This window comes from Aphelocoma coerulescens, chromosome 4A, assembly GCF_041296385.1.
Source record: "Aphelocoma coerulescens isolate FSJ_1873_10779 chromosome 4A, UR_Acoe_1.0, whole genome shotgun sequence".
In the NCBI taxonomy this organism is placed as follows: domain Eukaryota; kingdom Metazoa; phylum Chordata; class Aves; order Passeriformes; family Corvidae; genus Aphelocoma; species Aphelocoma coerulescens.
In genome coordinates this window covers 5,148,803-5,176,327 of record NC_091018.1, presented here as the reverse complement: position 1 = coordinate 5,176,327, position 27,525 = coordinate 5,148,803, and the positions used below count along the sequence as shown (strand labels likewise).

The 27,525-nt window shown below is 46.3% G+C and overlaps 1 protein-coding gene across 1 annotated transcript; it reads left to right on the top strand.

The window, feature by feature from the left end:
* The first annotated feature begins 177 nt into the window (after positions 1 to 177).
* Positions 178 to 26,413, top strand: LOC138110182 (sodium/hydrogen exchanger 2-like). The gene is made up of 12 exons (XM_069014892.1): positions 178 to 424; positions 1,812 to 2,275; positions 2,991 to 3,241; positions 6,417 to 6,634; positions 10,285 to 10,481; positions 14,554 to 14,643; positions 17,177 to 17,247; positions 18,302 to 18,466; positions 18,903 to 19,017; positions 20,265 to 20,399; positions 25,312 to 25,384; positions 26,247 to 26,413. The coding sequence occupies exons 1-12, from the start codon at positions 178 to 180 to the stop codon at positions 26,411 to 26,413; spliced, it is 2,193 nt and encodes a 730-aa protein (XP_068870993.1).
* The last annotated feature ends 1,112 nt before the right edge of the window (positions 26,414 to 27,525 follow it).

Below are 27,525 nucleotides of genomic sequence, written 5' to 3'. Positions count from 1 at the left end.
CCCACCAATCTCCAGTGGGATCTCCAAACTGGAAACTGATGGACTGGGGAGGGAAACCAGCCTGAGGTGGAGCATTTGCTCCTCCCTTTGCAGCCACCCCCGCCAGTGCCGGAATCTCCAGCAGCGCTTCCAACCGCTCACCCACCGCAGCAGGAGCAGCCAGCAGCTTCCAGGGACATGGAGAGCCAAGGACACAGAGCTGCATCTGTCCTGGCTGGCTCCTGGCTCTCCTGCATCCTCCAAGCCCCCAGGGTGGGAGCCCTGCAGGAGCCGGACGTGGTCCTGGAGAACATCAGCTGGGCTGCCGAGGAAGCCCAGGGCAACGACTCCTCGGAGCACGCGTTCTTCTCTCTGGATTACCAGCACGTCCAGGTCCCCTTTGAAATCACGCTCTGGATCATGCTGGCATCCTTGGCTAAGATAGGTAAGGCCTGCTGAGAGGATGAGGTGGGATGGGAATCTCTGTGGGGGTGGTGTGGGCAGGGGTGGCCTTTGCTTCACCTCCTCTCCAGTCTTGCAGCCTGAGGTTACACGCCAAACCCTCAGGATTCACGCACTGTGTGCCAGACACGCTGCACAGGTGGAAAACAAGTGGCATTTTAGCTGGAAATGGTGTTTTTCCATCTAGAAATTCACACCTGGGAATGCTGTTGCTATTAGGAGGAAAAATACCAGGTTTCCAGGCGGAAGAAATTGATTTAACTGCAGGACACACCAAGGTGTGTGTTCAGCTTGATTTTCTTGCCAGCCACGCTCTGTGCATGTTGTCCACTGACATCTTCATCTTAAAATGAGGATTCCTTATTCTTCTAAAAGTGCCCAGTGTCTGGCCAAGGAATGATTCCATCCATGTTCAGTCACACAGCCTAAAATAAAATCTCTTTGCACCAATTGTCTGTGCAATGACATCTAAGAAAAGTTTAAGCGATGCAAAATACCTGATCTTTTCTTTGTTTCCCTGCAGAACTGGGTACAGGAAAGTGAAAATATTTTTCTCCAGGAATTGTCTTCAATTCTGTTAAATTATTGCTATAAAAGTTATCTTACAGCATTTTTTTTTAAATTTCTTTTTCTCAGAATGGAGAAGTCTCTAAGATTGAGTTAGATCAGAATTTTTCAGATAGAAATGGTCTTTTTGTCTCACTAATTTTGTGTTGCATAATGAGACTCCAATTCTAGTCATATGCATGAAGACATAATAATGATCAGAGATTTTAAAAAAATTATTATTTCTATTCCAATTAGCTTTGTTTCAATGACTTTTAATAACTCACTTTGTACTTGTGGTGGTTGTTCTAATGTTGGGCATTGCACAAGACTGGCTTGATTGGGCATTTTTTAGCTTTAAATGCTAATGATTAAATAATATTAAAAGTGGACCTATGTGCAATTAATGGGAAGGCTTTTTGTGATTTTTTTTTTTTTTAGTGTATAGAATCTGTATTGTGTTTAAAATTAGCAGTTGCTATTTCTGTTAGTGCTGAAGATGGACTGCTGATGAGATTACATAATTAATAATCCCAAACGCTGTTTTATTTATGCAGATTATTACTTTTTGTTTCTTACCTTAATATGTCTCTCTAACCTTATGCTATGATGAAATCAGGTCTGAACTGACATTAATTTGAGAAATTTTGGTATTTTCCATAATTTTTAGATTTTTCTAGCCAATTCCTGAGCGACTTCGCCCTCACTGTGTGAATTTATTTGTGCTACTCTGAGGTGTAACCCGCTGTCAGTGGGAGCATGGGCACCTTCTGAGGGTTTGGGCTGGTGAGATAACACCAGTTCTATCTGTCCATGCCCTCCAGGGTTCCATCTCTACAACAAGCTGCCTTCTGTCGTTCCTGAAAGCTGTTTGTTGATATTTGTGGGACTCATCATGGGGGGAATCATCTATGGATTAAATGATAGGTCACCACCAGTGATGGACAGCGACATCTTTTTCCTCTACCTCCTGCCCCCCATCGTGCTGGACGCCGGCTACTTCATGCCCAGCCGCCCCTTTTTCGAGAACATCGGCACCATCCTGCTCTACGCCGTGGTGGGCACCATCTGGAACGTGTTTGGGATCGGCTTTTCCCTGTATGGGATCTGCCAGGTGAAAGCCTTCCAGCTGCAGGACGTGTCCCTGCTGCACAACCTCCTGTTCAGCAGCCTCATCGCCGCTGTGGACCCCGTGGCCGTGCTGGCCGTCTTTGAGGAGATTCACGTCAACGAGAAGCTGCACATCCTGGTTTTTGGGGAATCGCTCCTCAACGACGCCGTGACCGTGGTAAGGACCAGCCTGAATTGGGGTGTTTAACCTGCAGAGGATGCTGCTGAGGAGGTTCAGAGAATGGTGGGATGGGAGATCTCAGCCTGCAGGTAAGGAGGCTCAGGAAAGACTTTATTTCCCTCTACAACTCCTTGAAATGAGGTTGTAGATGAGGGAGGTTGGTCTTTTCTCCCAGGGAATGAGTAACACGATGAGAGGAAATGGCCTCAAGTTTCACCAGGGGAGGTTTAGATTGGAGACAGGGGAAAATTTCTTCATGGAAATGGCGGTCAAGCACTGGAGTCACCACACCTAGAAGTGATTAAAAACCACGTGGATGTGGCACCTGGGGACATGGTTTAGTGGTGAACATGGCAGTGCTGGATTAATGGTTGGATGTGATGATTTTTGGAGGGCTTTTCCAACCTCAGTGATTCTGTGATTTGTTGAGGGAAAAAGCATCAACAACCCCTTCTAGCAGAGGATTCCTTGTTCAATTCTCTGGCCTGAGGTCCTGGGCAGCACTCGTGAACTTAGACGTTTTCAGGTTTCTCTTTGACTGCATGTCTGGGGACAGAAGTGTCCATGGGGGCCACCGCAGTGCCCTGGTGGGAGCCAGACCTCCAGGGCAGGAGGTGACACTGCAGAAATCCCAGCAGTGCATTTGGTGTCCTGACCACATCTGGTGGACATCCTGTTAATAGCTGTTTCCCTCTTTCCTTTCCACCCCAAGGTGCTCTACAAGCTCTTCCGCTCTTTCTGTGAGATGCCGACCATCAAAAGTGTGGATGTTTTTGCCGGAGTTGGAAAATTCTTTGTGGTTGGGCTGGGAGGAGTTTTAGTGGGGCTGAGTTTTGGGTTCACCGCCGCCTTCACCACGCGCTTCACCAAGGACATCCGCGTCATCGAGCCCCTCTTCGTGTTCCTGTACAGCTACCTGTCCTACCTCACTGCAGAGATGTTCCACCTCTCTGGGATCGTGGCGTAAGTGTGGCCCAGCAGCTCCTCTCTCCAGGAGACCTTCCTGCCTATATTCACTGAAAAACACCCAAAATGTTTTTAAGTTTGGAAATCTGTGTCTGACGAGAAGCAGGGCTCTCTCCAAGTGTAACTCTGTTTCCTAAATTGCACACTGATGGCTGCTGATGGATTTATGTGGGTTTTTGAGGAATGTTTGTTTGAGCTCCATGGTTTTTGTTTGGAAAGGCTGAATGTTCCAACAGTGGGATGTCTGGTAGGTTTGGCAGAGCCAGAAGAAGTTTCTTGGCTTATTTTGTTATTTTCCGTGTGGCCTAGTCAAAACCAACATGAGAAGAGTTACAAGGAGGATTTAGTCAGCTCCTTGGAATGGTTTGGTCTTGGTTTGCAGCAAGTCTGTTCTCACATCCCCTTCCCCATCTGCGTGTCCTGCCTGGCAGCCCTTGGTGTGACAGAGCAGAGAGTGATGGGATGGGAACTGAAGCCTGAAAGATTCCTGCTTTTTGGGAGCAGGGATTCGAATGGAAACCTCTGCTTAGGAGATTCTGACTTGGCTCCAGAAGCTCGGACACAGCTCATGGGCTCAGGTGCCACACAATGGCTCTGTCTCTGGTAACACTGGAAATCAATTTCAGCCAAAGCTGCCAGAGATCATTCAGTTCATTGATTTTTCTTTTAACTGGGTAGATCTTTCAATAAAATGAATAGTTTTGGGCCAGATCCTTCAGTTTTAAGAGACTGATTAAGCTCTGTACTTACCTTGTTGGGAATCTCACTGGCAGAGCAGATGCTGAGACAAAAATAGCCAGAATGACCCTAATGTTCACCAAAATCCCACCTTGGAAAGCAGAGAGAGAGGAAAACCAGAGCAATCCAGCCCTTCTGGATCCTGTGGGCTGGTGTTTGTTGAGGGTGGTTCTCCTACCCAAACTAAGTCAGCTGGTGCTGAGGATCACAACCACTTAACTTTCCCCAAGGACTCCAGAGTGCACCTACCCTGCATCCGTGGCTGCAGTGTAAACAACTGTGCAGTTGATGAGAAGGAAAATAAAAAGAAAATAAAAAAGTGACGTGGGCTCCCAGCTCGGCACAGGAGTATCTGGGAGATCTATTTTAAAACTAATGATGTTGCTTTGGATATAAACCATTCCTGCATCTTGCAGATTTTGTTTCCTCGGCTGGTTAATAGGAGCAATATTTGAGTGTTACTGAAAACAATTCCAGCTCTGGGAATAGGTAGGAAAAGCCTATTTATAGGAGTGCAAGGCAGAACAGTGAAATAAATATGCTGCATAATCATCGTGGAGCAGAAAACATTCAATCCTAATGGTGTCTCCTTCTATCAATCACAATCTGCTGTACCCATTATGGAACCCATTTGCTGTTCTTTTGAATAATGCATTTTTTTCTAAAGCAAAACAATGGCAGAGGCAGCTGATTCCTGCACTGTGCCCTTCTAATTGCCAAATTATAAATGCTTCTCTTATAGATCTGGAGTTCAAACAATTCATTCTGCTGTGGCCAGGGAATACTGTATTATAAGGAGCAGCTTTTGGCAGTTTTTTTTCTTTGAAAAATAATTTGATTGCCAAAAAAATCAATTCTGCATAGTCCAGAAAAATATTAAAAATCTGCATACAGCTCAGTCTGTGAAACTGTTCTGCAAATGGGTTTTAGTTTGATTTTTTCCTTTCTTTTTCTTCTTTTTTTTTTTTTTTTTTCCCTGCCCCTTGCCGTGGTGGCAATGTCCATCTTTAGCCAGGACAAGACAAGTTTATTCCCTTTCCGTGACCCTGCTGTGATCCCATGTCCATTCTGCAATAAGCATTCCCAAACCACAGCTCTGGAAGTTACTTGCCCATAAATACTCGATTTCTTAGTTTTTAACTGGAGCTGTATTCCCCACTATTTATTGAGGCAGACACAGAAATCAAAGAATTTATTATTTTTTTTTAGCTTGTGGTTCAATCCCTGTTGCTTTTTCTGGCAAAGCAGGTCAGACCTAAAAAGGATAAATCAAACCAGACAACTTTTAAAATATTTTTATGTATTGGTAAATTTTCTTAGGAGATGAAATAAGTGAACTCAAACATTTGGTGAAAAAGGGATTTGAATCTTGGTCTGCTGCTGCTGGATAACAGAGGATCCCATTCCTCAGCAAAAGCATGGCAGCTTTCCCAATTCTGACCTTTCCTATCCTCTGCTTTTGCCACAAATCCTCTCCCTAAAGCCCAGTTTTAAATTTGGACAGACCCAAATGTTTGTGTCTTCAAAATAATATGAAGAGTTTGTGAAATTCTGGGGTTAAATGGGGTATTTTCAGTGCAAAGCAGTAATTGCCTGGCAGTTCTCTGAGCAGCTCTTGGTTGATAGTTCTGGGTGAGCCACCACCTCTCCCAACACCTTTGTTTGGGTCACTTACCTGTCCTGGTCACAGCAGGTGTGACCAGATCTCAACCAGAGCCAGGGACAAGCCAAGGATCTGCTTCTCTGTTGGCTTTTCTGTGATCCAACATCGTGATGTTCCCTGTGGAGGCCATTTTCAATGCAATAAAAATATGGATGGCCTTACCAAGCAGCAATGGAAGTCAGATCTTGGAAATCTAAAGCCCTTTTTCTATTGCTGCTGCAATATTTAGAACAAAATGTTTTGGTCCAGATTAAAATATAAAAAATGGAGCTTCAGCGCTTCGAGCGCTCAATTGTTTTGACCTTCTAGGATTGCTGGCCTGAAACTGTATTGATTTGAAAAGGTGATGAATTAGGCTAACTCCATGTTCCCTGCAACTTGAAAAACCAATTATCCATGAAACATTGCCAGGCAATTGCAAGGTCAGAGTTTGGCGAAGTAAAGAACTGGAAACTGTGTGTTGGGATGGGAGGAGTTGGGTGTTAGTTGGAGGTGTTGCTTTGTGCTCTGATAAAATGCAACAGGTGATGAATTGTTTATCTGTTAAAAACTAGATTTGGACAGTTTGGGCAACCTATAAAGTATTTTATTGCCCTGGTGGTCCTGATACTCTTGGCCTGATGGAGGAAGCGAATCACCCCTCACTGAAATGTCTGCAAACATCCAAGACTCGATGAAACCCACTTTGTTCAAAACTGATGTGTTGATTTTCTGTTTTAAAGCAGAAAAACATATTGTTTCTTTTCCATTGTTTGTTTTTCACTTCCTCAGCATCATTGCCTGTGCCATGGGCATGAAGCGTTACGTGGAGGCCAACATCTCCCTCAAGTCCCACACCACAGTCAAGTACTTCATGAAGATGTGGAGCAGCGTGAGTGACACCCTCATCTTCATCTTCCTTGGAGTTTCCACCATCGGAGAAAACCACGAGTGGAACTGGCCCTACATTTGCTTCACGGTCATTTTCTGTCTCATTTGGAGAGCACTTGGTAGGGGAAATTGTAGATACTGATTTTTCATGTATATTATTGTTTATGGGAGTGAGGAATGGGATTCCATTCGATGAGAGGATGCTCTGCCCCTCTATCCTGCTTTCCTGCTTGCTCTGCATGTGTGATTATTCCAGAGGGGAATGCTAGGACTGATCTGGGACATCTCAGCTAGTGCTTCCTTACTCCTACTCCTCCTTCCCTACTTCCCTACTCTTCCTCTTACTCAATTCCAGGTCTTGCATCTTGCTGCAGTTCCCTGCTCTGTGCACTCACTGGTGGTAGATAGAAGTTCTCATGAGATCTATTTTATCAATGCCTCTGTCTTTTTGACCTCTTTTCCATTGCCATGATCTCTTCCATTGCCACGACCTCCTCTTCCATTTCAGTGTCTCTTAGTCCCTTGGTATTCTCCCAACAGGAGGGAATTTGTAAGCACATACCTTGGGATCAGAGATCCGTGAAAAACCATGGGGCCTCTGACCCATATTCTGAATTGTGGCAGTTTAAGGGATTTAATTCATAACAAGCTCGTGTACTGCAGCATCCTTCACTGGGAAACTGGAGGAACATTCCAATAGCTGTCCTGAGTAGATGAGGTTTGGGACCTCACCTGTGAGGATACTTCTGCTCCTACTCAAGAGTTTCAGGTTGGGGCTGAAAGTGACAGAATTGGGGAATTGTTGAGGTTGGCAGGAGTCTGTGGAGATCATCTGGCCCAACCCCCTGCCTGAGCAGGGTCAGGCAGGCAGGACTGTGTCCAGATGGCTTTTGATTATCTCCATGGAGGGGGACTCTACAGTGTCCCTGGAAAACCTGTCTGGGTGTTTGACCAACCTCACAGCAAAAAAGTGACCAAAAGTTGGTGATAATGAGGAGCAAGGCATGAAAACATTCTCTTGATAACTGATCTCTGCAGTTTCTTTAGCCACAATTACGATGAAAACCCAAGTCCTGGTCCCAGAAGTCCCTGGGATCCCATTTCCATGCATTGTAAATGACCAGAAAAAATAGATGTGCTCTTTTTCCGTTCTCCTCAGTTGCCTCTTGTGCTGATTCCGTGTTGGGAGAAGCTGGACCTCCATTCCTCCCTCAGTGTTTGGCACCTAATGAGTGCAGAGTGCCTCAGTTATGGGTATTTTTATATATTAACACTATTTGTGAGTATAACAGCACGCATTTTTGGCAAGAATTCGAGAGCTAAAAGACGTAGAACAGGATTTATGTTTACAAACCAGTGAGTCAAGCAGTGAACTTGAATTTGACAGACACTTCAAGAAATTGTTTAAATAGGTTAGGCCATGATTAGCAAGGCAGAGCAGAACGGGGTTTATTAGCTGTTAGAACATGCCAAAGTTTGTTTTAATAACTGTGCACCATACTTGGAAATGTGCTCATTAGTCAGTTTTTTTGTACATTCAAGTGTTTTATTACCATTAAGTGGTTTCTCTTAAATTATTTGCCCAGATAAAAGGAGTTCTTAGTGAATTTGGCGTTTTTTAGTTCAAAAATTCTTCATTGCAAGATATAAGAACATAACAATGCTACAAAAGCACCCCAAAAATCCTCCCTAAGCACAGCCCTTCTGAGAGCAGCTCAAATTATGCAGCACATTATTAGGGAAGGGCTCGGGCTGCAGATAGCAGAGAAAAACCTTTTCCAGTCAAAATCCCCCTGGAATTAAATAAGAGCACACAAACCAGGGCTGGAAGTTGCCTGAGTGGTCCTGAACAGGGTGTTCCTGTCCTGCAGCACCTTCCTGGGAAGTTGTCAGGGAGCTGGGATGGGGAGAACTGGGAAGGGGCTGCACCAAGCCGGGCTGGGAAGCTCCTGCCTTGGAGATGGTGGTTGAAATTAGACTTTGGCCTGCTCAGAGCCATCCAGCAGCACGGGATTAATTGATAATTAATTAATAATTGGATAGTAGGGAAAATTTCTTCAGGGAAAGGGTTGCCAAGCATTGGAATGGGCTGTCCAGGGCAGTGGTGGAGACACCAGCACTGGAAATGTTCAAAAAACGTGTGGGTGTGGCACTTGGGGACATGGGTTAGTGGTGGCCTTGGCAGTGCTGGAGGAATGGTTGGGCTTGATTATCTTGGAGGGCTTTTCCAATCGTAACAATTCTGGGATTCTAGGATTCTGGAGGTGCTTGAGGCATGGATCCAGAAATGGGAGGTGCCCCTGCATTTCCTTGCAGGAATTGGGGATTTTTGGGTGGGCAGTGGTGTGTAAACTGTACCCCAGTCCTTCACAGAACACTCCCAGTGCTTTAAATATTTGAGAAATGATTCTACTGAAATCTGGGGAATTCTTTTCGTATGAGGAAGATCATCTAAAAGGAAAACAGAGCCCTTGCATGGAAGCACTGGGGCTCTGCTGACATCCAAGCCCTGAGGAGATTTCCTCCTGCTCTTTCCCAAGGTATCTCCAGGAGAAAATACATTCTGCTCAGAGTGATTAATTGCATGTCGTCTCTTGGAGCAAACTGGCCTTGAATTAGTTTAGGGAATGCTAATAATAATTTATGAAGAAGGATTAAATTAAGACAAAGGCCGGGATATCAGCTCAAGTAAATTTTGTTCCTTTAAATCATGGGCGCTGCCTGAGCTGTAGAGTAGGGGTGGATGTGATTCAGGGCAGGCTTTGTTTTATTTATTTTTTAGGTTACAAAGAGCCTTGACACCCAAGTGCTTCCCATCTGCTGGTCTGGGCACCAGTTCTGCAGAGCTCCAGAGATGGGGAAGGTGTCACAAGGTTCAGTTAATTGAGTTTCCTATTCCCAAACATCCCCAGCTTTTTGTTTTCTTCAAACTCCTCCAATGTACAGTCAAAATTCAGATATTTTTAGCTGGAGGTGTGTGGGAAGATATTTGATATATACATATTAAATACACTGTTTTTATTTCTTTTACAAACACCCTCTAGAAAAGCAACAATGCTGTGGCTCCAAATAATTCCTACCAAAAGTCAGTGGCAGGCACTGCCATCAGTTCTCACAATGGCCATTAATCTTTGGGAAATAAGATGTTTATCACATCCATTGGTATTAAAATCACGGCCCACTGATTTAAGGCCTGACTTTTTGCACCTTTCTGCATCTGTTTGTGCATTTGCAAATGGCTGTAAATCACAGCAATTGCTGTGTCACCTCATGTGGCCTTCAATTTGTACAGTATAAATCTGAGGGAAAGAAATAACATTAACACAGGTGGAATATGGCTACTTATCCAAGCTACTGCTTGGAAACTTTGGGAAATAGGAGGGTAATTTGTGGCTAAGTTGTTGCTGATGATTTGCCTCAAAAGTATTTGTAATCTGAGCAATTCAGTCGTTTGTTATCACCAATTAGAATAAATCAATTAACCAATATTTCAGGACTGTGGCCAGCCAATATTTGTAATCCCCCAAATCAGAAATATGCTGAGGATTAAGTTTTGTCTGGACAAAGCAAATTTCAACCTGTTGGATCAGACTGGAAAAAAAAAATTCTCCAGTGGCATATTGGGAATGTACCCCCTTGTGCCCTGGCCAGTTCCTCGTGGTTGGTGTTTACCAATTCCATGATGTTTCACTGGGAAACGCAAGATTATGAGTTTTCTCTAATTGTTCTATTTGATTGATGTGCCTCAATCTTCTTTCCTGCTTTTCAGGGGTTCTGGTGCTGACTTTCTTTGTGAACAAATTTCACGTGAACACCATCACCAGTAAGGACCAGTTCATCATCGCCTACGGGGGGCTCCGAGGGGCCATTTGCTTCTCTTTGGTTTTCCTGCTGCCTGACTTCCACAGGAAAAAGCTCTTCATTGCAGCAACAACTGTTGTCATCCTCTTCACCGTGTTCATACAGGTAAAACCAGTACTGGGCACAGATTCGGGATTAGCTCCCCTCCAGGAGTCTGATGGAGAAGGTTCCTCTCCCTCACGCTGGGGCTGTAAGTTCTGGTGCTCCAGCACTGAGTTTTAAGGAATTCTGGTGCTCCAGGGCTCGGGAGGAGCGGCAGCTCTCGGCATTGCTGTGACATCTAGTGGTAAAACCATTCCTGCGGCTTCCTGTGGGATGAGGGTCTTGGATGTCTCCCTGCTCTTCTCTGACCAGCTGCGAGTCTCGAAAGGCTTCTCTAAAATACAGCTTTTAGTTCATCTGGCAAACACAGCCACATTTGAAGGAGAATGTGGTGGGTAAATTGGGCTTGTCTGGTGCTGAAGTGAGCAAGGCTGATGTCCACCTGGTGTTTATCCCAAAAAGTAAAGAGTGGGTCTCCACAGGACTGAAGTGAGTGGAATGTGGAGGTTTGGGAAAGATCTCACATAGAAAAACTCCCTGGGAGCTCCTGGTCAAGGACATGAGGTCCGTGTGGAGCTGCTGACCAGGAGCCACCCCCCTCCTGCCCTCGGATGGAGGGAGCTGAGATGTTTCTGGGCCTTTGGGAGATGGTGGCGTGTGGTGGCAGCTGCCAAGTGGCCCTGAGGCTGAGCATCACCCCCAGAGAAAATTCCTTCTGCTTTTCCCGACTGAACCCCTCAGGCTGGTGTTGAGCACTTGGACAATGTGGAGGGTTGGGGTTGATTTTGTTTCCCCACATCCACCTAAATGCTCATCGTCAGCTGGAAAAGTGGTGGAGGAGGGATCAGAGTGTGTTGTGCCGATGGGATCGGAGCTGGGAGCCGCAGGGCAGTGGGACTGGGCACAGCCTCAGCCTGAAAGGAGAGAGCAGGGGCCAGGGTGGGGGGGGATGTGCTTAGGTGGAGCTTGACAAGTTTTAAGATGCAAATGTGGGTGAGAAATTGAAAAGCCCCGGTCCACAGGCACGTCCGCTCACGCAGAGCAGCTCTTGAGCCTCACACAAAGGTTGTTCTAAGGCGGCAGCTCCAGGCTCCGGGAAACCCTTCCCTGGGCCGGGAAAAGGGCTTTTGTGTAACCTCAAAGCTCAGCTGGTGATGTCATCCCCGTGCAAAAGGGTGAGTGTGAGGAATGAGACAACTCTTTTTAGAAATTAAAACAATTTATTAAAACAGAAAAATTGAAAAATTGCAAAAAAAAAACTAACAAAATATAAAAATTTTGGATCCTGATGGCTCGAGAGATATGCCCCAGGAGCGCAGGGATTCAGGAGCTTTAGGCTTAAGACAGCTCTGAACCTCAGGTAGAGAAAAAAAATAAACTTGCAGTTTAGGCTGGTCAAAAAGAAATCTATTTCTAAAAGCCCCTAGAAAGGGGTAGGCTTCTCCAGCACTGCCTTAGCAAGCTGGAGAGGAAGGGAAAGATAGTGGGCGTGTCTTCTCTTACACTTTTATAGCTTTTGCTCCGCCCACAGTCCGCCCACAGTCCGCCCACAGTCCACCCCCCTGGTTCAAGGCGGTTGGTGTTTTCCCCTTGACAGACCACCTCTGTCCACCAATGGCTCCTCCTGGTCAGAGGGGTGATATTAGTTGAGATAAGGGTCATGTGCTTATGGGGGGCTGGGCTGTTTGTTGCAACTGGGGTTTTTTTTAAAATCTGCCTTGAAACCAAGATACAAGTAAAACATAAAAATACATCCAACACATCTTAAAACACTTGTAAAGGTATACAGTAAACACAGGAAGACCATTAAAAACTTGATTAGTGTACCTGGACTGATGGATTGATTTTAACATTCAATTTAAAAATATTAAGCTCAAATTAATTAAAGCACTTAATATGCAAAGACCAAGCACAAATAGGGATTTCATGTATGACAGTGAGAGTTAAACAGGATCCCCGTGTCGCCGGGGAGAGCCCCTGACCTTCAGCCATTCACGGGAACGTCGTGTCTGCAGAGAGGGGCTGTGCTGGGGCTCCAGGGACCTGCAGTGCTGGGGCCACCACGAGAACAGGAGGAGGAAAAAAACAGGAAACTTGCTTAAAACCCGAGGCAGAAAGATATTGCTGGAGCTCAGCACAGAAAAGGTGGGTAAATGTAACAGAAGCAGGGATTAAGGTGGACCTTCACAAACCTGGGTTTGCAAATCAAGTTTGTGGTGCTGCTGCCAGACACGTGGATGGATGCATTATTGGGGAGGGAATATTTTTACCATCCCAGCCTCTTTCATGGTCGCTGTGTGTGGAAAGGGCAAGAGAAATATTGGCTGTGAAACAACTTCTTTGCATAGTGGACGTTTTTGTTGTTGTTTTGTGCAAAATGTTTTCTTTACATTCACAGTGATCTCTATAATGACTGGATGGGGAGTGTCTGTGTTAAAATAGGACTGAAACCAAGGCAGAGATCCTTTGGGACCTTTTAGGCTGGTTTTGGCCAGCAAAGCATCTTGTCAAAGGTCAAACCGACTTCATCCTATGTTTCCCTTGGAAAGCCTGCTCCTGCTGGCTGGAAACCCTTGTGCCACAGAGGAATGACCAACCCGTGAGCAGCTGGGCTTGGCTGCCCATGGCTCTATCAGTGCACTCCACAAGCCAGGAAACTCCTCTCCTTTGGCCTTCCTAACCCAGTTGCATAAGGCTCTTCCCACAACAAGCCTGGGTAATCATTTTGAGGAGGTTCACTGAGCAATTCTCAAGTCCTCAGTGCTTCCAGGCAGGCTGGATATGTGCCATGTAGACCAGGAAGTCCTCCGGGGAGCTCTCTGGGCTTGTCTGGAATGTCACAAACCCACTCATTGTTCTGCCTCTTGGTGTGGTTTTATAATCAAATACTGTTGGAAGTTCGCTCTCCCAACTTACTGGCCCCTGACCTCTGCCATGAAATTCTGAGCAAATATAATAATTGTGAAGGGGGGAGGTTTTTTGATGCCTGCACTGTCCCATTGGATTGCTGGAGGTGGAAAACGTTGTGTGAGCTGTGACGGAGCTGTCAGACACTCCCTGGGATGAGTTATCCCTGGTGGGTGGAGGAGCATCACGGGGGACCTGCAGGTGTGCTGTGAAATGATGTGTGGCCTGAATGACACATGGGATTCCCATAACAGTCCCAAACACTGCTTTAAAATGGAAACAATTGTGGCTGATTATCCAGGAAGGCAAGAGGCCAAATTGCACAGTGTCTACTTAATTTTTGTAATATCTGTTATTTCGGAATTTGTGAGTTCTGTGTTGTTGACTCTGAATAGCGACGCATTTTTTATTGCTATTAGCTATTAAAATGACACATTAATTGTTTCTCCAATTAAAAATGTGTTCAACTGTCCTCCGTGCCAGCATTTGTGACATTCAGAAGTCATAAACATCAACTACTCCATCATTTTTGCTGTAAACATGTCCTGGAAAAGTCATTTCATACGGAAGCCAGACTAAGAAACACACCACAGCAGCATTTTAGTTCTCTCACGAGGCTTAAAGGATATTAAAACTTTTCCCTTGACCCTTCCCACCAGGTGGATGCTTTGATTAGGAAACTTAGCCACTGGCTGGCCATCAAAGATCGCTGGAGTAATGTGTGTGACACACAGTGCTCAAGGAGTGAGCAGACAATTGCTGGCGGAGGCTCCATGCTGAGAAATCTCAAGGATTATCCTCACTTCAGGCATTTGAACTTGGATCGTTTCAAGCCCCTTTCCGTCTGGGAGGCCACAAGCAACAGCAAACCACAGGCTTGACCTTGGAATTATTGGTTGGCTTTTTGTGGTCTTGGAGAGGCTGGAGGAGGCGAGCAGAGGATTCCCCTCGGTGCCTCCCCCCATCCTGAAGCCTCTCCGGGAGCTCCCGTTGGCAGGTTCCTATGAGGCACAAACAAAGTGTTTGGGGTACACCTGGGAGAACAGTTTTTAGTCCTGTTGAAGCTTTGGAGGTTTTATCCTGCCAGGAAAGCAGGGCAGGTGAGAGAGGCTGCTTGAACACCAGAACAAGGTTGCTGTGGCTCAGCCCCATGCCAGTGGCTTTTGTTCCAGTGTAGGAAAACCAGATGTGAGGAAAGGCTGATTTTTGTGTCGTGGTTACTTTGCAGGGAATGACCATCCGTCCCCTTGTTGACCTGTTGGCTGTCAAGAGGAAAAGGGAGAGTGCTCCCACCGTGGGAGAGCAGATCCACATTCGGGTAAGTGGAGCATCCATCAATACATGGCCAGAGCTTTCTGATACCTTCTGGAATGTGTGTGTCTCCAGGGACCCTGCAGATCTCCAGTTTTACCCAAATCCTCTGCAAGTCAGCCCCTTTCCATGTTGGAAGTCCTGTTCAGCTTCCTAACCATGGGTTATTTTAGCATTGGAAGAGCAGCCACCAACTCAATCAGGCTAACGTAGCATCAGGTAGTGCAGAAACATGAGAGAAGATGATTTCTTGCCCAAAACTTTAAGCTCTGGCCTAACTCCTGTGGATACAAAAATGCTGCTAGCAAGGATTTTCTTGCTATTTTCTAAATCCATGAGAGACTTTTCTCTCGCACAGAAGAGGTAGCAGGGAATGTAAACAACCAAACACCTGCAACCTTGAGAAGCCTTGTTTATACTATAGTAGAAAAATATTTTGACAATGGATGTTTTAGGATTTTAGCCAATCACCCCCAAGGGGTGGCTGATCTTTGTCCAATTAGAGTATGAAGAAAAAGTCTATAAAAGAGCTTGTAAAATAATTAAATAAATCAATCTTGCTGCACAGTTCCTGCCTGCTGGATCTTCTCTCCTCCTCCTCCCTATGGCTGCGGGACACGGTGATACACCCTAGGGCATTTTAATAAACTCCAATTTCTCTGGTCTCTGGAATGAAAGAAAGAAAGAAAATGAGGCTTGGTTCTTTCAGGATTAGGAACCTCCATGTGTTCTCCAGTCCCATCACCACCATAGGTTCAGATATTTTTGCAAAAAAATGAGGAAAGGGAGGATAAAGGTTGGTGCTGTATTGGAGGGAACCTCTGAAGTGCTCCATCCCTGGAATTATTCAAGGCCAGGTTGGATGGAGTTTGGAGCAACCTGGGATAGTGGAAGGTGTCCCTGCCCATGGCAGGGGGTGGAATGAGATGAGCTTCCAACCCAAACCATTCTGTGATTCTACATCCATAACCCAAAGGTGGGATTTCATTCCCCTCATTCTCACCATCCAACCATTGGTATTTGTAGTCATAGAGGACTTCAGGGAGAGGCTCAGCTCCATGAGATCAGCTACTCTCCCACTCAGCTGAGCCTTTGCATTTGCGTCTGTGTCCAATGGAAAATTAACATATTTCTGAACCTAATTGTTCAATCCCAGCCACGTTTCTGTGGGTATGGCTCCTTCAGGAATATTCTCGTCGTTGTCTTCTTTAGCAATAAAGCCATTGGGGCTGAGGACATTTGTAAAACCTGTTTGGCATCCTCACAATGGGATTGGACTGCAGGGCTTTGTCTGAGGTTAACACAACAGCTCAGGAGGCTGAAGAGCCTTTTCCCGTCGTGAACAGAGACGATTTTGTTCTTTTGTTAGGGTGTGAATGGTAAATCGTCTCAGAAATGTGTTTATTAGGAGGTGTGAGCTGAAAATGGCCATGCACCAATTAAGTTGAGAAGGTAACAGTGCAGATAGTTGGAAATCAGGGATGCAGAAGCCAGAAGCAGCTTTCTTCCTCAAATTTATTTTGCCGTCTGGATAGTTGGGGTATTCTGGCTCGCAGGGGTGATGATCAAAGTGTGTGAGTGTAATTTCATGAAATAAGAGTAGTTTGGGTTGGAAGGGACCTCAAATCTCATCTCATTCCACCCCCTGCAGTGGGCAAGGACACCTTCTCCTATCCCAAGTTGCTCCAAGCCCTGTCCAAGCTGGCCTTGGACACTCCCAGGGATGGGACGCTTCAGTGCTTCCCTCCACTGTCGTGTTTGTGAAACACACAGCTGCCAGCTGCCATGTGAGGGCACTAAACCCACACCAGGCTGCAGGGCTGAGCCAGCTGCTCTGAAACTTTTCTGTCTCTGACCCCCCAAAAAGGATAGTTTTACAAAAATTTAGAGCTGTAGGAAGTTCCAGGGTCATCAGTACCTGAGTGTGGAGGCGGCAGAGCAGAGCCCTCTCCCAGTTTAGAGATGCCATTAGGAGGGAAAGCAGTTTGGGAAATTACAGAGATTTAACTTTTAGGTGGAAAGCCCAACTGGTCTGGGATTTTTAATATAATTTTAAACAACGATAATGTATTTTTATAAAATATGATATGCTGATTTCATTTAGTAGGAATTGTTTGGGGGAAGGCAGTATTTATTATTTGAGTCAAAACTTCATTTGTGAGTTACCTGTATTTATATCCTAAAGACACTGATTTCCTGAGACAAATTTCCTCAAAAAGCCCAAAATGAGCCTTTGCTGCTTGTCAAGGCCCAGAAGGCAGGACGTGGGAGCCATCAGCCACCCTTTACATATCACAGAGAGCAGATTCATGGCCCTCAGCATTTATTCTCTGCTTGCCCACACCTGAAAGCAAACCACTCCTTGTACTCCAGCACCAATGGATGAGTGGATGGAGAATTATCCCAGTGTCTCTTCTTGTTTCCCAGCTCCATATCCCGAGCTGGAAGTATCCCCTGTTGTGTGTGTGGCTTTTGCTGTTTGCTGGCTGGGTTCATCACGTATGCAACCGGCGTAGAGTGAAATCCTCTCTCCTCTTTAGTTCTTGGATCATTTGCTGGCTGGCATTGAAGATATATCTGGACACTGGGGACAGTATTACTGGAAAGACAAGTAAGGATTTGCCAAAATACAACTATGTACATGTGTAGGGAAAAAAGGAGGTTGGTTTCTATTCCCAAAGTTTCCGCTGTGGGCAGCTGGGCCTTGTTCACCCTTGTGGCACGAGGGAGGTGATGGAGGAGCAGCTTTTCCTTGTCCAAGCGGACACCAGGTTTTCAGGGCACTTCCATGCTTGCAGACCCTCCTTGTGCATCATCCTAAGAAGATCCTTTCTCCTCTCCTGTTGTGTTTGTCCCTTCTTGCCCAAAGAATTCTGCTGGAAGTGCCATGGTCGTGACACACAGCCTGTCCCAGACTGTGCACAATTACCATTAAAGCGCTGAGTGTGCAGCACTGCTTGTTGTGGACTGAAATTACAGAGGATCTCTACAGATTTCTGTAGTAAAGTGTTCAATTTTCATCAAATTCTGGGAATTTGTACATTTTAAAATATAAAAAAATGCAGCTAGATTAAAAAAAAAAAATCACAAATACCATAAAATATACTAAAAACAATATACCAGGTTTAATTCCTTGCTGGTCTAGACATAGATGCAGGGGGGTAGAGATGTTTTTAGGAATGCCCATGCTTGGAAGTACCACTAGAGGGTATGGGAGTCACTGCTGTTGAGGAGCATCCTGGCTCCTTGTGAGCAGATCTTAGAGAGATTGATGATCTCAGAGGTCTTTTCCAACCTAAATTATTCAACGATTTGAGCAGAAAGGAAGAGGAAATGGCTCAAGAGGGAATCTGGGAGTGTTTAAATCTGTGGCTGCTGCTTGTGCTTGTAGTACTTCTAGAAGAGTTCGTGATCTATCTGGCACTTCCAGGGAGTTTTTATTGTATTTAGTGACGTTTTAATATTTTGACTCATGTACTGTAGTGCAGAAATAATTAGGGACTGACCTCTTGGACCATCGATTCCTGAGGAGGAGTTAATGGGATATAATGGAATTTAATGGAATATGGGGCAGTCGTGGGCTATGACCCTGCTGCCCTGCTCAGGTCTGTTGGTGCTGGGGAGTCAGGGGAAGGCGAAATCCATCTCGTTTTGTTCTCCAACAGACTGGAGTATTTCAACAGCAAATACCTGCAGAAGATCCTGCTCAGGGAGTACGACCAGCCCAAGTCCAGCATCGTGCTGCTCTACGAGAAGCTGGAGCGCAAACACGCCATCGAGCTGGCCCAGGCTGGGCAGCTGGGCCATGGCCCAGCCCACCCCTCCTTTCTGTGAGCAAACACCAGTTAAAAGTCAGCAGCTGGGGGCTAAAAGTGATGGGATGGATGAGCATCACTCAGCACTGATGGTGGTACATGGAGGGTCACTTGTTTCCCCATGAGTTACAGGGAAATGGTGCTCTGAGGAAGAGGCTCCTGCCCAGTTTTGGATGGGTTTGCACTGTTAAATGTCCTGAATGGCCACTTCAGACCTCACAGATGGTTCTGCTCTGCTACAGCTCCCCGTGGCTCTTTTATCCGCCAGGGAGCACGTGGACAGCCCAGCTCTGTTGCAAATGCCAAATTCCCGCTTTGCCATGAGCTCCATCTGCAAGGATGAGCTGTTGGCCCTGTTGGCTGTGGTGGGATCCCAAAGGGGCACTGAGATTTGGGGATGCACTTCTTGTTCATCTTCCAAAATAAGGTGTTCTGCTTTCCTTTGCAGCAGCAGCAGCGACAGGACTGTCATAACAGACCAAAAATTGGATGACACTCTAAATCCCCATGTCCTGGACAACATACAGGAAATATTGGCGAGGAACCTGTACCGGATCAGGAGGATGGTATAACTTTTCCCTCAATCCATATTTTAAGTGTCCAATAACGCAAATTTCCTTGGTTATCCGAACAGCCCGAGCAGATGTTATGAATATTTCCATAATTACCCAGGATGTCTCTTTGTGAGCAGAGAATAGTTGGCTGTGTGGAGCCAGATCCAGTTTCCAAGTCAGTGGCACATTTCTGTTTGCTGCCTGACAGCTTTTGAAAGGTTCACCCAGTCAGCCTATAATTTCATGGAATATTTTCGGCATCGGTACCCGGCAGCGAAAAGGAGAAAGGAGGAGCACATGGAACTTCAGGCGTTGGGTTAGCAGATCTAGCAGCAGCTTCTGGGGCAGAGCAGGGATGGGGTTATCCTCATGGTACATTTTTTCCCATGGAAGAGATCTGTGAGTGGGAATTAATCTGCAGAGGTGTTAAATCCACCCAGCATTTTGCCATGGAACAGGTACAAGTGGTTAAAGGGTGTAAACCCCACTTGCTGTTTACAGAATCATGGATCGTGTCTGGGGTTTCACACAGCGCCTGGGGCTGTACATTGGAATTGCTGTTCATAGGGAGATTTAGCCTTAAAATCCACCTAAGCCTTTGCTTTAAGCATTGCACACAAAATATGGAGTCCGTAGGAGTGGGGCTGGTGTGGGCAGCTCAGCACAGAGGGATCAGCCTCCCCCTCCTGTCCCTTTGCTGAGCTGAGGGAAGCAATGGGATAAGGCTGGGAAGAAACCTATGGACATGGTGAAGGGATGAAGGCACAGCTCCTGTTTGCACTTAGTCCTGCATTAATCCAGCCTAACCCCTTGTAGTGACAGAGTTATCCCAGCTCCCACTGGTGTTAGTGGGAGACTTCAACTTGGGAGCTTTCAGCCTGGGTGGTGGCTTTTGAGGGAGGATTTATGGCTCCCACTGTTTGCATGATTTATATGGGAAGGTGGGGTTGATATAAAACATTAGAGGGGCTGAAGCTGTGAAGGCACCTCGAGCAGAGTCATTGCACTCATTCTGTCATCTGCACTATCAGCTGTAACTCAGTCTTGTCATTCAGTGATTTCTTGGCTGACTTCACATAAAACCCCAGAATTTGGAGTCCCGTCTCCCTTCTGTGGCTCTTTCCAGCCCCACCTCTCCTAAATCAGTGTATCCCCATAACTGGGCGGGATGGCTGCAGTGGGGGAAGGATCCTGGAGGCTCTCCTGAAGGGAGGGCAGGGATGGTCCCGTGTCCAGCAGCCTGGGTGCTGTCCCTTCAGGGCCCGGCGTACAACAGGCACACCCTGCCTGGGGACAGCGAGCCCTCGGAGCAGGCCAAGGAGATCCTGATCCTGCGGCACAAGAGCCTGCTGGTGGAAGTGAGCGGGAGCGACACCTGCAGCTCCAGGAAGGAGGTAAGAGGGAACACAGGTGAGCAGGACCTGGCACAGGCTGCTTTCCCTACAGCCTGGTTATTGCTGGTGGTGTTTCCTTTGAAAGACAAATCTTGTTAACTTGTTAAGTTAAAACAGAAAAGGGGTCTCAATCCCAAATTGTGTTCCTGTGAATAGGAAATACCAAGGGAAAAACTCCCCAACCCAGCTCCTGGCAAGCCAAGCAGCCATCCTGAGCACCCTGTTCAGTGCTTTGTGAACACAGATTTCCACCCTGGGAAAAGTGCTGGGAAAGCTCTTTACTGAGCAAATGTTACTGATTGGGCTGCCCTCTGTAGATCCTGAGGTCTGGTTTCCCATGTTTTCTTTTCTGGGAGATTTAATCAAAGACAGGATTTTGTCTCCCTCATTGTCAGTGATCCAGAGGGACTGTAAATATTTGAAACTGCTCAGTGTTTTTTTCCCCCCAACTCTTTTGAAAGGACAGAAGCATTTTTGTGATCTTTCTTATTCATTCTGGAGGTGAGGTTTTTTTTTTTGTTTTTAAACACATCTACAGTTCTGGGTAGGCTTGAAAGAAGTAAAATAGAGGGAAGTTTTGCTTACCAGATTCCTGGGAGAGCGAAATTTTTTTCCAATTTAGTACACGGCATAGGTCTGTGTTGGTTCATATTCTGAATCAGAGGAGAAACAGGGTTAATACAGTGTCTGTGCCTGGTGAAGACTTCGGCTCTTTGGAAATTGGTGAGAGAAGCTGGGCCAACATTTACCTGTGGGGAAAAAAAATATTCGCAGGAATGATGCACGAGGAGCAGGCTTGGTCTTTTCAGTTCCTCCCATCCTCCGTAACTCTTTAGAGGAAAAGCATTTAACTCTTGTCATATTTTGCTCCCAAATGCTCAGGTCAGCAGCAGTGCAGAATCACAGAATATCCTGAGTTGGAAGGGATCCATGAGGATCATTAAGCCAGCTCCTGGCCCTGCACAGGACAGCCCCAGGAATCCCACAATGCCTGAGAGCATTGTCCAAACACTCTTTGAGCTCTGGCAGGGTTGGTGCTTGCAGCGAGTTCTGAGCCATCCCTAAATTTCACCCACTTCTCCCAGTTTTAGGTTTTGATGGCTTGAGCTGGGGCACTGTCCAAAGCTCTGAGCTGTGATCTCTAATTTGGGCAGCTGAGCTCCATCACTGAGGAGAACAAAATGACCTTTCAGAAAGAAATAAATCACATGTCCCGATTTAGACAGTAATTTTCCATGACAGTACAAGAACTCTGGAGTGCTGTGGACTTTTTTCCACTCCAATTTCCTTGTGGAAGTGCCAGTCATGGAGGAGCCCACCGAGAATGGCAGCACCACACCAAATGCTGCTGCTGCTCAGCCCTTCCTTCCCAGAAAGGTGTTCTGGCTCTTGCAAACAACTTAAAAGATTTAATTTGATCATTTACATGCTGATTGGTACTTACAATTCAGAATAGATAGGCAAGAACATGGCATGTTCCTGTAGAACATTTGGTATAATTAAACTTCAAAAGAGCAACATCAAACTCTGGCTGATTTTGAGCACGACGTTCCCTACTTTAAGGATATTTGATTGTTAACCCTTGTGCTCCTGCATTCCCCTTCTCTGCTGCATTTGGTAGGAAATTCAGGGGCTTTGGGAAAGCTGTTTTTTCTCCTGTTTCTTTGAGTGCTTGCAGCTGGGTTTTGGGGGAACAGAACATTTACAGGGGAATTGCAAAAGCAGTAGGATTCACTCTGTCTGTACTGATTTGTGGATGGTGAAAAATGCCCTCTGAGGGTGGGAAATGCCCTGGGGATTGTGGAAAATGCCAATTAGATGCTGAACACTGACTGTTGGGTCACTGGAGTCGCTTGCTGGTGCTGCTCACACCCCTTCACTGCAGCCACCTTGGCTTTGTGCCAGGCAAAGGGAAGCAGACGGAAATCCCAGAATGGTTTGGGTTGGACGGGACCTTAAAGACCATCCAGTTCCAGCCCCTTGCCATAACAGGGACACCTTCCACTAGATCAGGTTGTCCTGTCCAACCTGGGAGATGATCCCCGTGACATCAGTAAGGGTGGCTCTAACCCAAGAACCATCCCTCAGTGCCCCAAAGGAGAAGCCAGACCTGTTTTGTGTCACCAGCAGCTTTTCTGCTAATTTTTAAGAATAGCTGCCTCATTTACTGTGAATTGAAATAAAATGATGCCCCAAAGTGAAGGGATAATGCTCTAACATTGCCCTGAAATATTAACACCGTATTAATTTTATATATATAATATTATATAATATTAAGGAGGGTGGGTGAATGCTGTTACTTTGTGCTGTAGGAGGACAGATTGCAGAATTTGTCAGCAGAAAGAAGGAACACTGTGCTAAAAAGTAGATTTTAGCCTATTCTAAGCAGCTCAATACTTACAAGTTTTTGGGGAAAAAGCAGCTACTCATGTTTCTTCGATGCCAAGTTGAAAAGAAAATGGTGTTTTCCTGATTAAAAAAAGATATTAATGAAAAGTGTCTATAGTTGGTGTTAGGGTTTTTTTCTGATTGTCAGATATTCCATCCTTTGTAGTCCCAAAGGAAAGGCTTGGCCTTCTAGGTTTTCAGTCAGCAAGAAAAGCTTGGATGCTGTCGCTCCCCACGTTTTTCTATTCTACATCTCACCACGAGATGGAGGCATTACAACTGTGTTTGCAAATCCAACTGGAAATCCAGGGACGGGAAACAAACTTCCAGCAAAGGTCCCCTGAAACCCCTCTGGTGCTGATGAAACTCCTGCAATTCCATTGCCAGTCTTGGAAAAAGCTTTGGTGATAACTTCAGCGTTAGGAGCTGAGGGAATAATTAAAAAATCCCTTTGGTTCAGTAGAAATCCCATTTTTTCTTCTTGGTGAGTGTCTGTTTATCTTTTTTAGTGATGATGGCGAGAGCTTTGCTGTTAAATATGGAGCTGTTGTCGCTCAGCTAAACTCATATTTTATTAGGGGCTGGTTGGTCTTTTGCCCCCAGACAAAATCAGGGACGTGTGGGAGAACATCCTTGTGTGGGTTGGTGGCTTCACCAGGCTGGGGAGGAGCCAAGTTCCTCTTGGCTGCTGGATGATCCATCTCCTTCCACAGGAGAAGCCAGTGCCCTCGCCAGGATGGACACAGGTCTGTGGCCAACACCAGGCTTCAGCCAGGGGATTGGGTTTGGAGCTGGATGATCTTTGAAGTCCCTTCCACCCCAGACCATTCTGTGACTCTGAATCACCTCTCCTGGGTGGCTTTAGGTGCCTTAGGGGTCTCCTGCACTTTAGGTGCTTTTCCAGCACTGAGAAGGGGCTCTTGGGCTGTGTTAGGAGCCTCCACCGAGGAGAGTTTGGAGAGCAAAGGGGGAGAAAGCAGGGAGAAGCAGCAAGAAAAGAACAATCCTCCTCCCTCCGGAGCAGGTTAAATGATTTACACCAGGCAGAAGGACCTTGGCAGGAGAACGAGGTGACTTCAGCTCTGAACCACAGCCCAGAGGATTAACTCCAAGACTATCTATTTCCAGCAGAAAGTTTGCCTTCCTCTGCCTAAGGACAAAATTCCTGCTGAAGGCTGCTGCTTCCTGGAGCTGTGCATCATTGCTGGCTCCGAGCACCGGCCGCATTTGGGGCTTGTCTTATTTTAGGCAGGGATCCAGCCTAGCCTGCACTGGCAGAGTGGATTCTGAGACCCAGGACAGCTTTTATTTACCACGGAGCACCCAGAAAATCCTTGCACCTGTAGCCAGGCAACTTGGTCCTCTTTTCTCCTGCCAAAACACGAGTGCACTCCCCCAGAAGGAGCTTATTTGGAGCTGCCTGTGAGCCATGTGCGTAAATGACACAGTGCCTTTGGTAATTATGCCGGAGCCCTTTCATGGAGCATGCTCTGAGAATCGTTAAATGCCCCTGGGAATGGCTTTCCAGGGAGCCGGGCGCTGCTGCCGGAGCCGGAAGGCATTGTTATTAAAATGGTCAATAAAAGTGAGAACAAGGGATGGAGGGCAGCGGTCCTCGTTAGGGGAGGGAGGAGAGCGAACCAAAACAAAACAGAAAACCAGGCTGGGAGGTGTCCAGAGTTATTTTGGCAGTCTGGGTTTCTGGACCGAGGTGCCAAATCACAGCTGCGTGAGAGACTTATTCCCAGTTTGCAGAGGCACCGAACAATCCAGGCGGCATTGTGCTACCTGATTTTTATTTTTTTCATTCCTATTTTTTTTGTCCTGGAGGGTGGAGATTAGCACGGGAGTGAAAGGACAGGGAGCTCGTTAGTGCCAGCTCGTTACCTGCCTCCTTGGCCTGCAGCCAGCGTGGGGAACAGCCAAGGTGAGAAACATCCATGTCCTGGGGACAGCTTTGCCTTCCGCACTCCCTGCCCCATTCTCCCAGCTCCAGGGCTGCTCCTTCCCATCCTCTCTGCTGAACCATTCCTGGGGAGCTCAGATCTCTTCCAGAATTCAAACCACAATTGCTGTATTGTGCAATTTTAATTCTTTAAGCCTCTGACAGTGGCTCAGTTTTACTTTTAAATTTCTGACAGTCCATAAAGAATTTCCAGTGTTGTTCAGAGGAGCTGTGGATGCCCCATCCCTGAAAGGGTTTTAGGCCAGTTTGGATGGAGCAACTTGGTCCTGTGAGAGGTGTCCCACCCACAGCAGAGGGATTGGAGTGAGATGATCCTTAAGGTCCCTTCCAATCCGGGCCATTCCATGATTCTATGTCGTAGCAAATCAGTGTCTGCAAATACTTCCTGCCATCTCTTCAGTCTATTTTTAGCAATCCTTCTTTTTTTGTTGTTTGTTTTTACATGGCGAAAGTTAAACAAATGGGAGTGGAATCCTGAGGGATTGCAGAGGGTTGGCTTATGAGGCAGGTGTGTGGTTAACAGATTTCACAAAGCACTGAAGTCCTTCTCTCCCTCAGTCCCAGAAGGAGGACTCATGCTCGGCCCAGGGCGAGGCCACCCCGCAGCCCAAGCTCTGCCGCTCCTTCACCGGTAAGTTGGGGAGCTGGGGGTGATTCCCTGCCCTCTCCTGCTCACCCTCATCCCTGTGGGATGGCCCAGCAGGTGACAGGAAGGATGTGGGACAGAAGTGGGGCTCCTTAAATGAGCCTCATGAGAGAGCAAGGAGAGCCAAGGGCCTTCTCAGCCCAACCTGACATTGGTGTGAATGGTTTGGGTGGGAAGGGCCCTTTCAAAGCCATCTCATCCAACCCCTCTGCTACAAACAGGGACATCTCCAGCTAGGTCAGGTTGCCTCATCCAGCCTGGGATGTAGCTGTTTTAATCCACAGTTTACCAGGAATACTTCATTTATGTTCTTCCTGAAGAAAAACACGAGTGTAAGCAGAGAGAAGTGATAAAAACCACTGCTGCTGGGTAAGTTTTTTCCACCCCAAGGAACACAGGAGCACCGTGGCCCCTGACATACAGTGGTGACAGAGAAGGAGATTGTAACCCTTCTGTCATGGTTGCATGGTCATCCCTCCAAAAAGTCCCTTAATGTGACAACATGACATTCCAGGTGCTCCAGCAGGACACCTGCATTTTCCAGAGCTGGTTTAAGGTAGCCACTGATGGGAATTTTTGTTCTGCAAAGTTGCAGGTGAGAACTAACAAAAGAATGATGATATTGATCCAAATTCTTTATGTATTTCAAAGTATAAAACTGGGCTTAAATTGCCTTTGGGCTTTTTCTTCCATGGAAACACTGACCTTTGTCTCCTGTTTTAAAACTGGGAAGTGATCCTAGGAGTGGAACAGCTCATCCCCACTGAGCACATGGACACCTTGGTGTTTCTTCATTCCTGCTGACCCACAAAGAGGGATGTTTCTCATGGTTTTTCTCTTCCCACAGTGGGGAACACAGAGAAGGCTCGGGAAGTGAAGGAGAGCCGATCCAAGTCCGTGTGTGCCATCCCACCTCCCCAGCCCACTGGTGCGACCTGGGGCGGGAGGAAAGACGTGAGGAAAGAGCTGACTCTGGAGATGTACAAATACAAGGGATGCTCTGGCTCCCCATGAGGGGTCTGGCTCCTTCATGGAGGGCTGCTCGACATGTAGATAATGTAAATAAGATGCATATTGGAAAGGACAGCACGAACAGGGTGGAATATTCAGAGTGGTTTGCATGGAAAATTGCTCTTATTGCCCAGGGCTGGGTTTTTAGTGGGAACTGAGGGAAAAGATGTCCAGCTGAGCACCAGCAATGCCAGGGAATGGCTGAGGGAGCATTTCTAAAGAATTTCTAGGAAAAATTAGCCTGTTCAGTCTGGGAGAATTGCTGAAACTGCCTATAACTGCAAGGAAGGATGCTTTAATAAGGTGAGATATGGGATCTTCTCGTTAGTTTTCAGGGACAGGACAAACAGCAGGCAGCATTTGGATTATAGGTTGGGAAGAACTTGATAATCTCAAATGAGGTTTTATTAGGGGATGGAGAGAAGAGCAGAAACAGCAACAGATCTTTTCTGTTCCTGGGGAACGGATGGATCCTGGCTATGAACTTTAATCTCATGAAGCCCAAAATTAAATGGCGTGGTTAAATAAGGGGTTGTGTCTTACCTGAGGGATTGTCCCACACCCAGCCACAGTTCTGCTAATGAAAAATTATTGCAGCTGACCTCAAAGGAAGAAATATGTTCTTACTGATTTTTAAAAATTTATGGAAGGAATGGTTCACCTCAAAGTTAAAATGAAGAAGCTCCAAATCCAGTGGTGATACCAGGAGATGAGGGCAACAGCCCTTAAATAGATGGGAAAGTTTTCTGATGTGATTGGTTGGTTGCACCAATGCTGTAAAGATATTTTGGGGTGATCTGTGCTCCATAGCTGGGAGCTGTGGGATCAAAAGGGGTTTGAAAGTGCCAAGAGGGTGACCCAAACCCTGGCTGCTTCTTCCAGGAAAGGTGTGAGCCCTTTGCACAGCAGATGCAGGTAAACTCCAGGGATAGGACTGAGGAAGACAGATAGTCCCAGCTTTGGGTAATTTTCTTTGAAACTCCTGGTACGTTCAAGCCTTTGAATTCTTGTCCTTACTGAACCTGGCAGGACAAGTTTTAGTTTTGCATTGACATTTTTCTTTCTCTCCTTCCTCTGATCCAAGAGTGGCTCTTTTTGAAATGGCATTGAAAGAA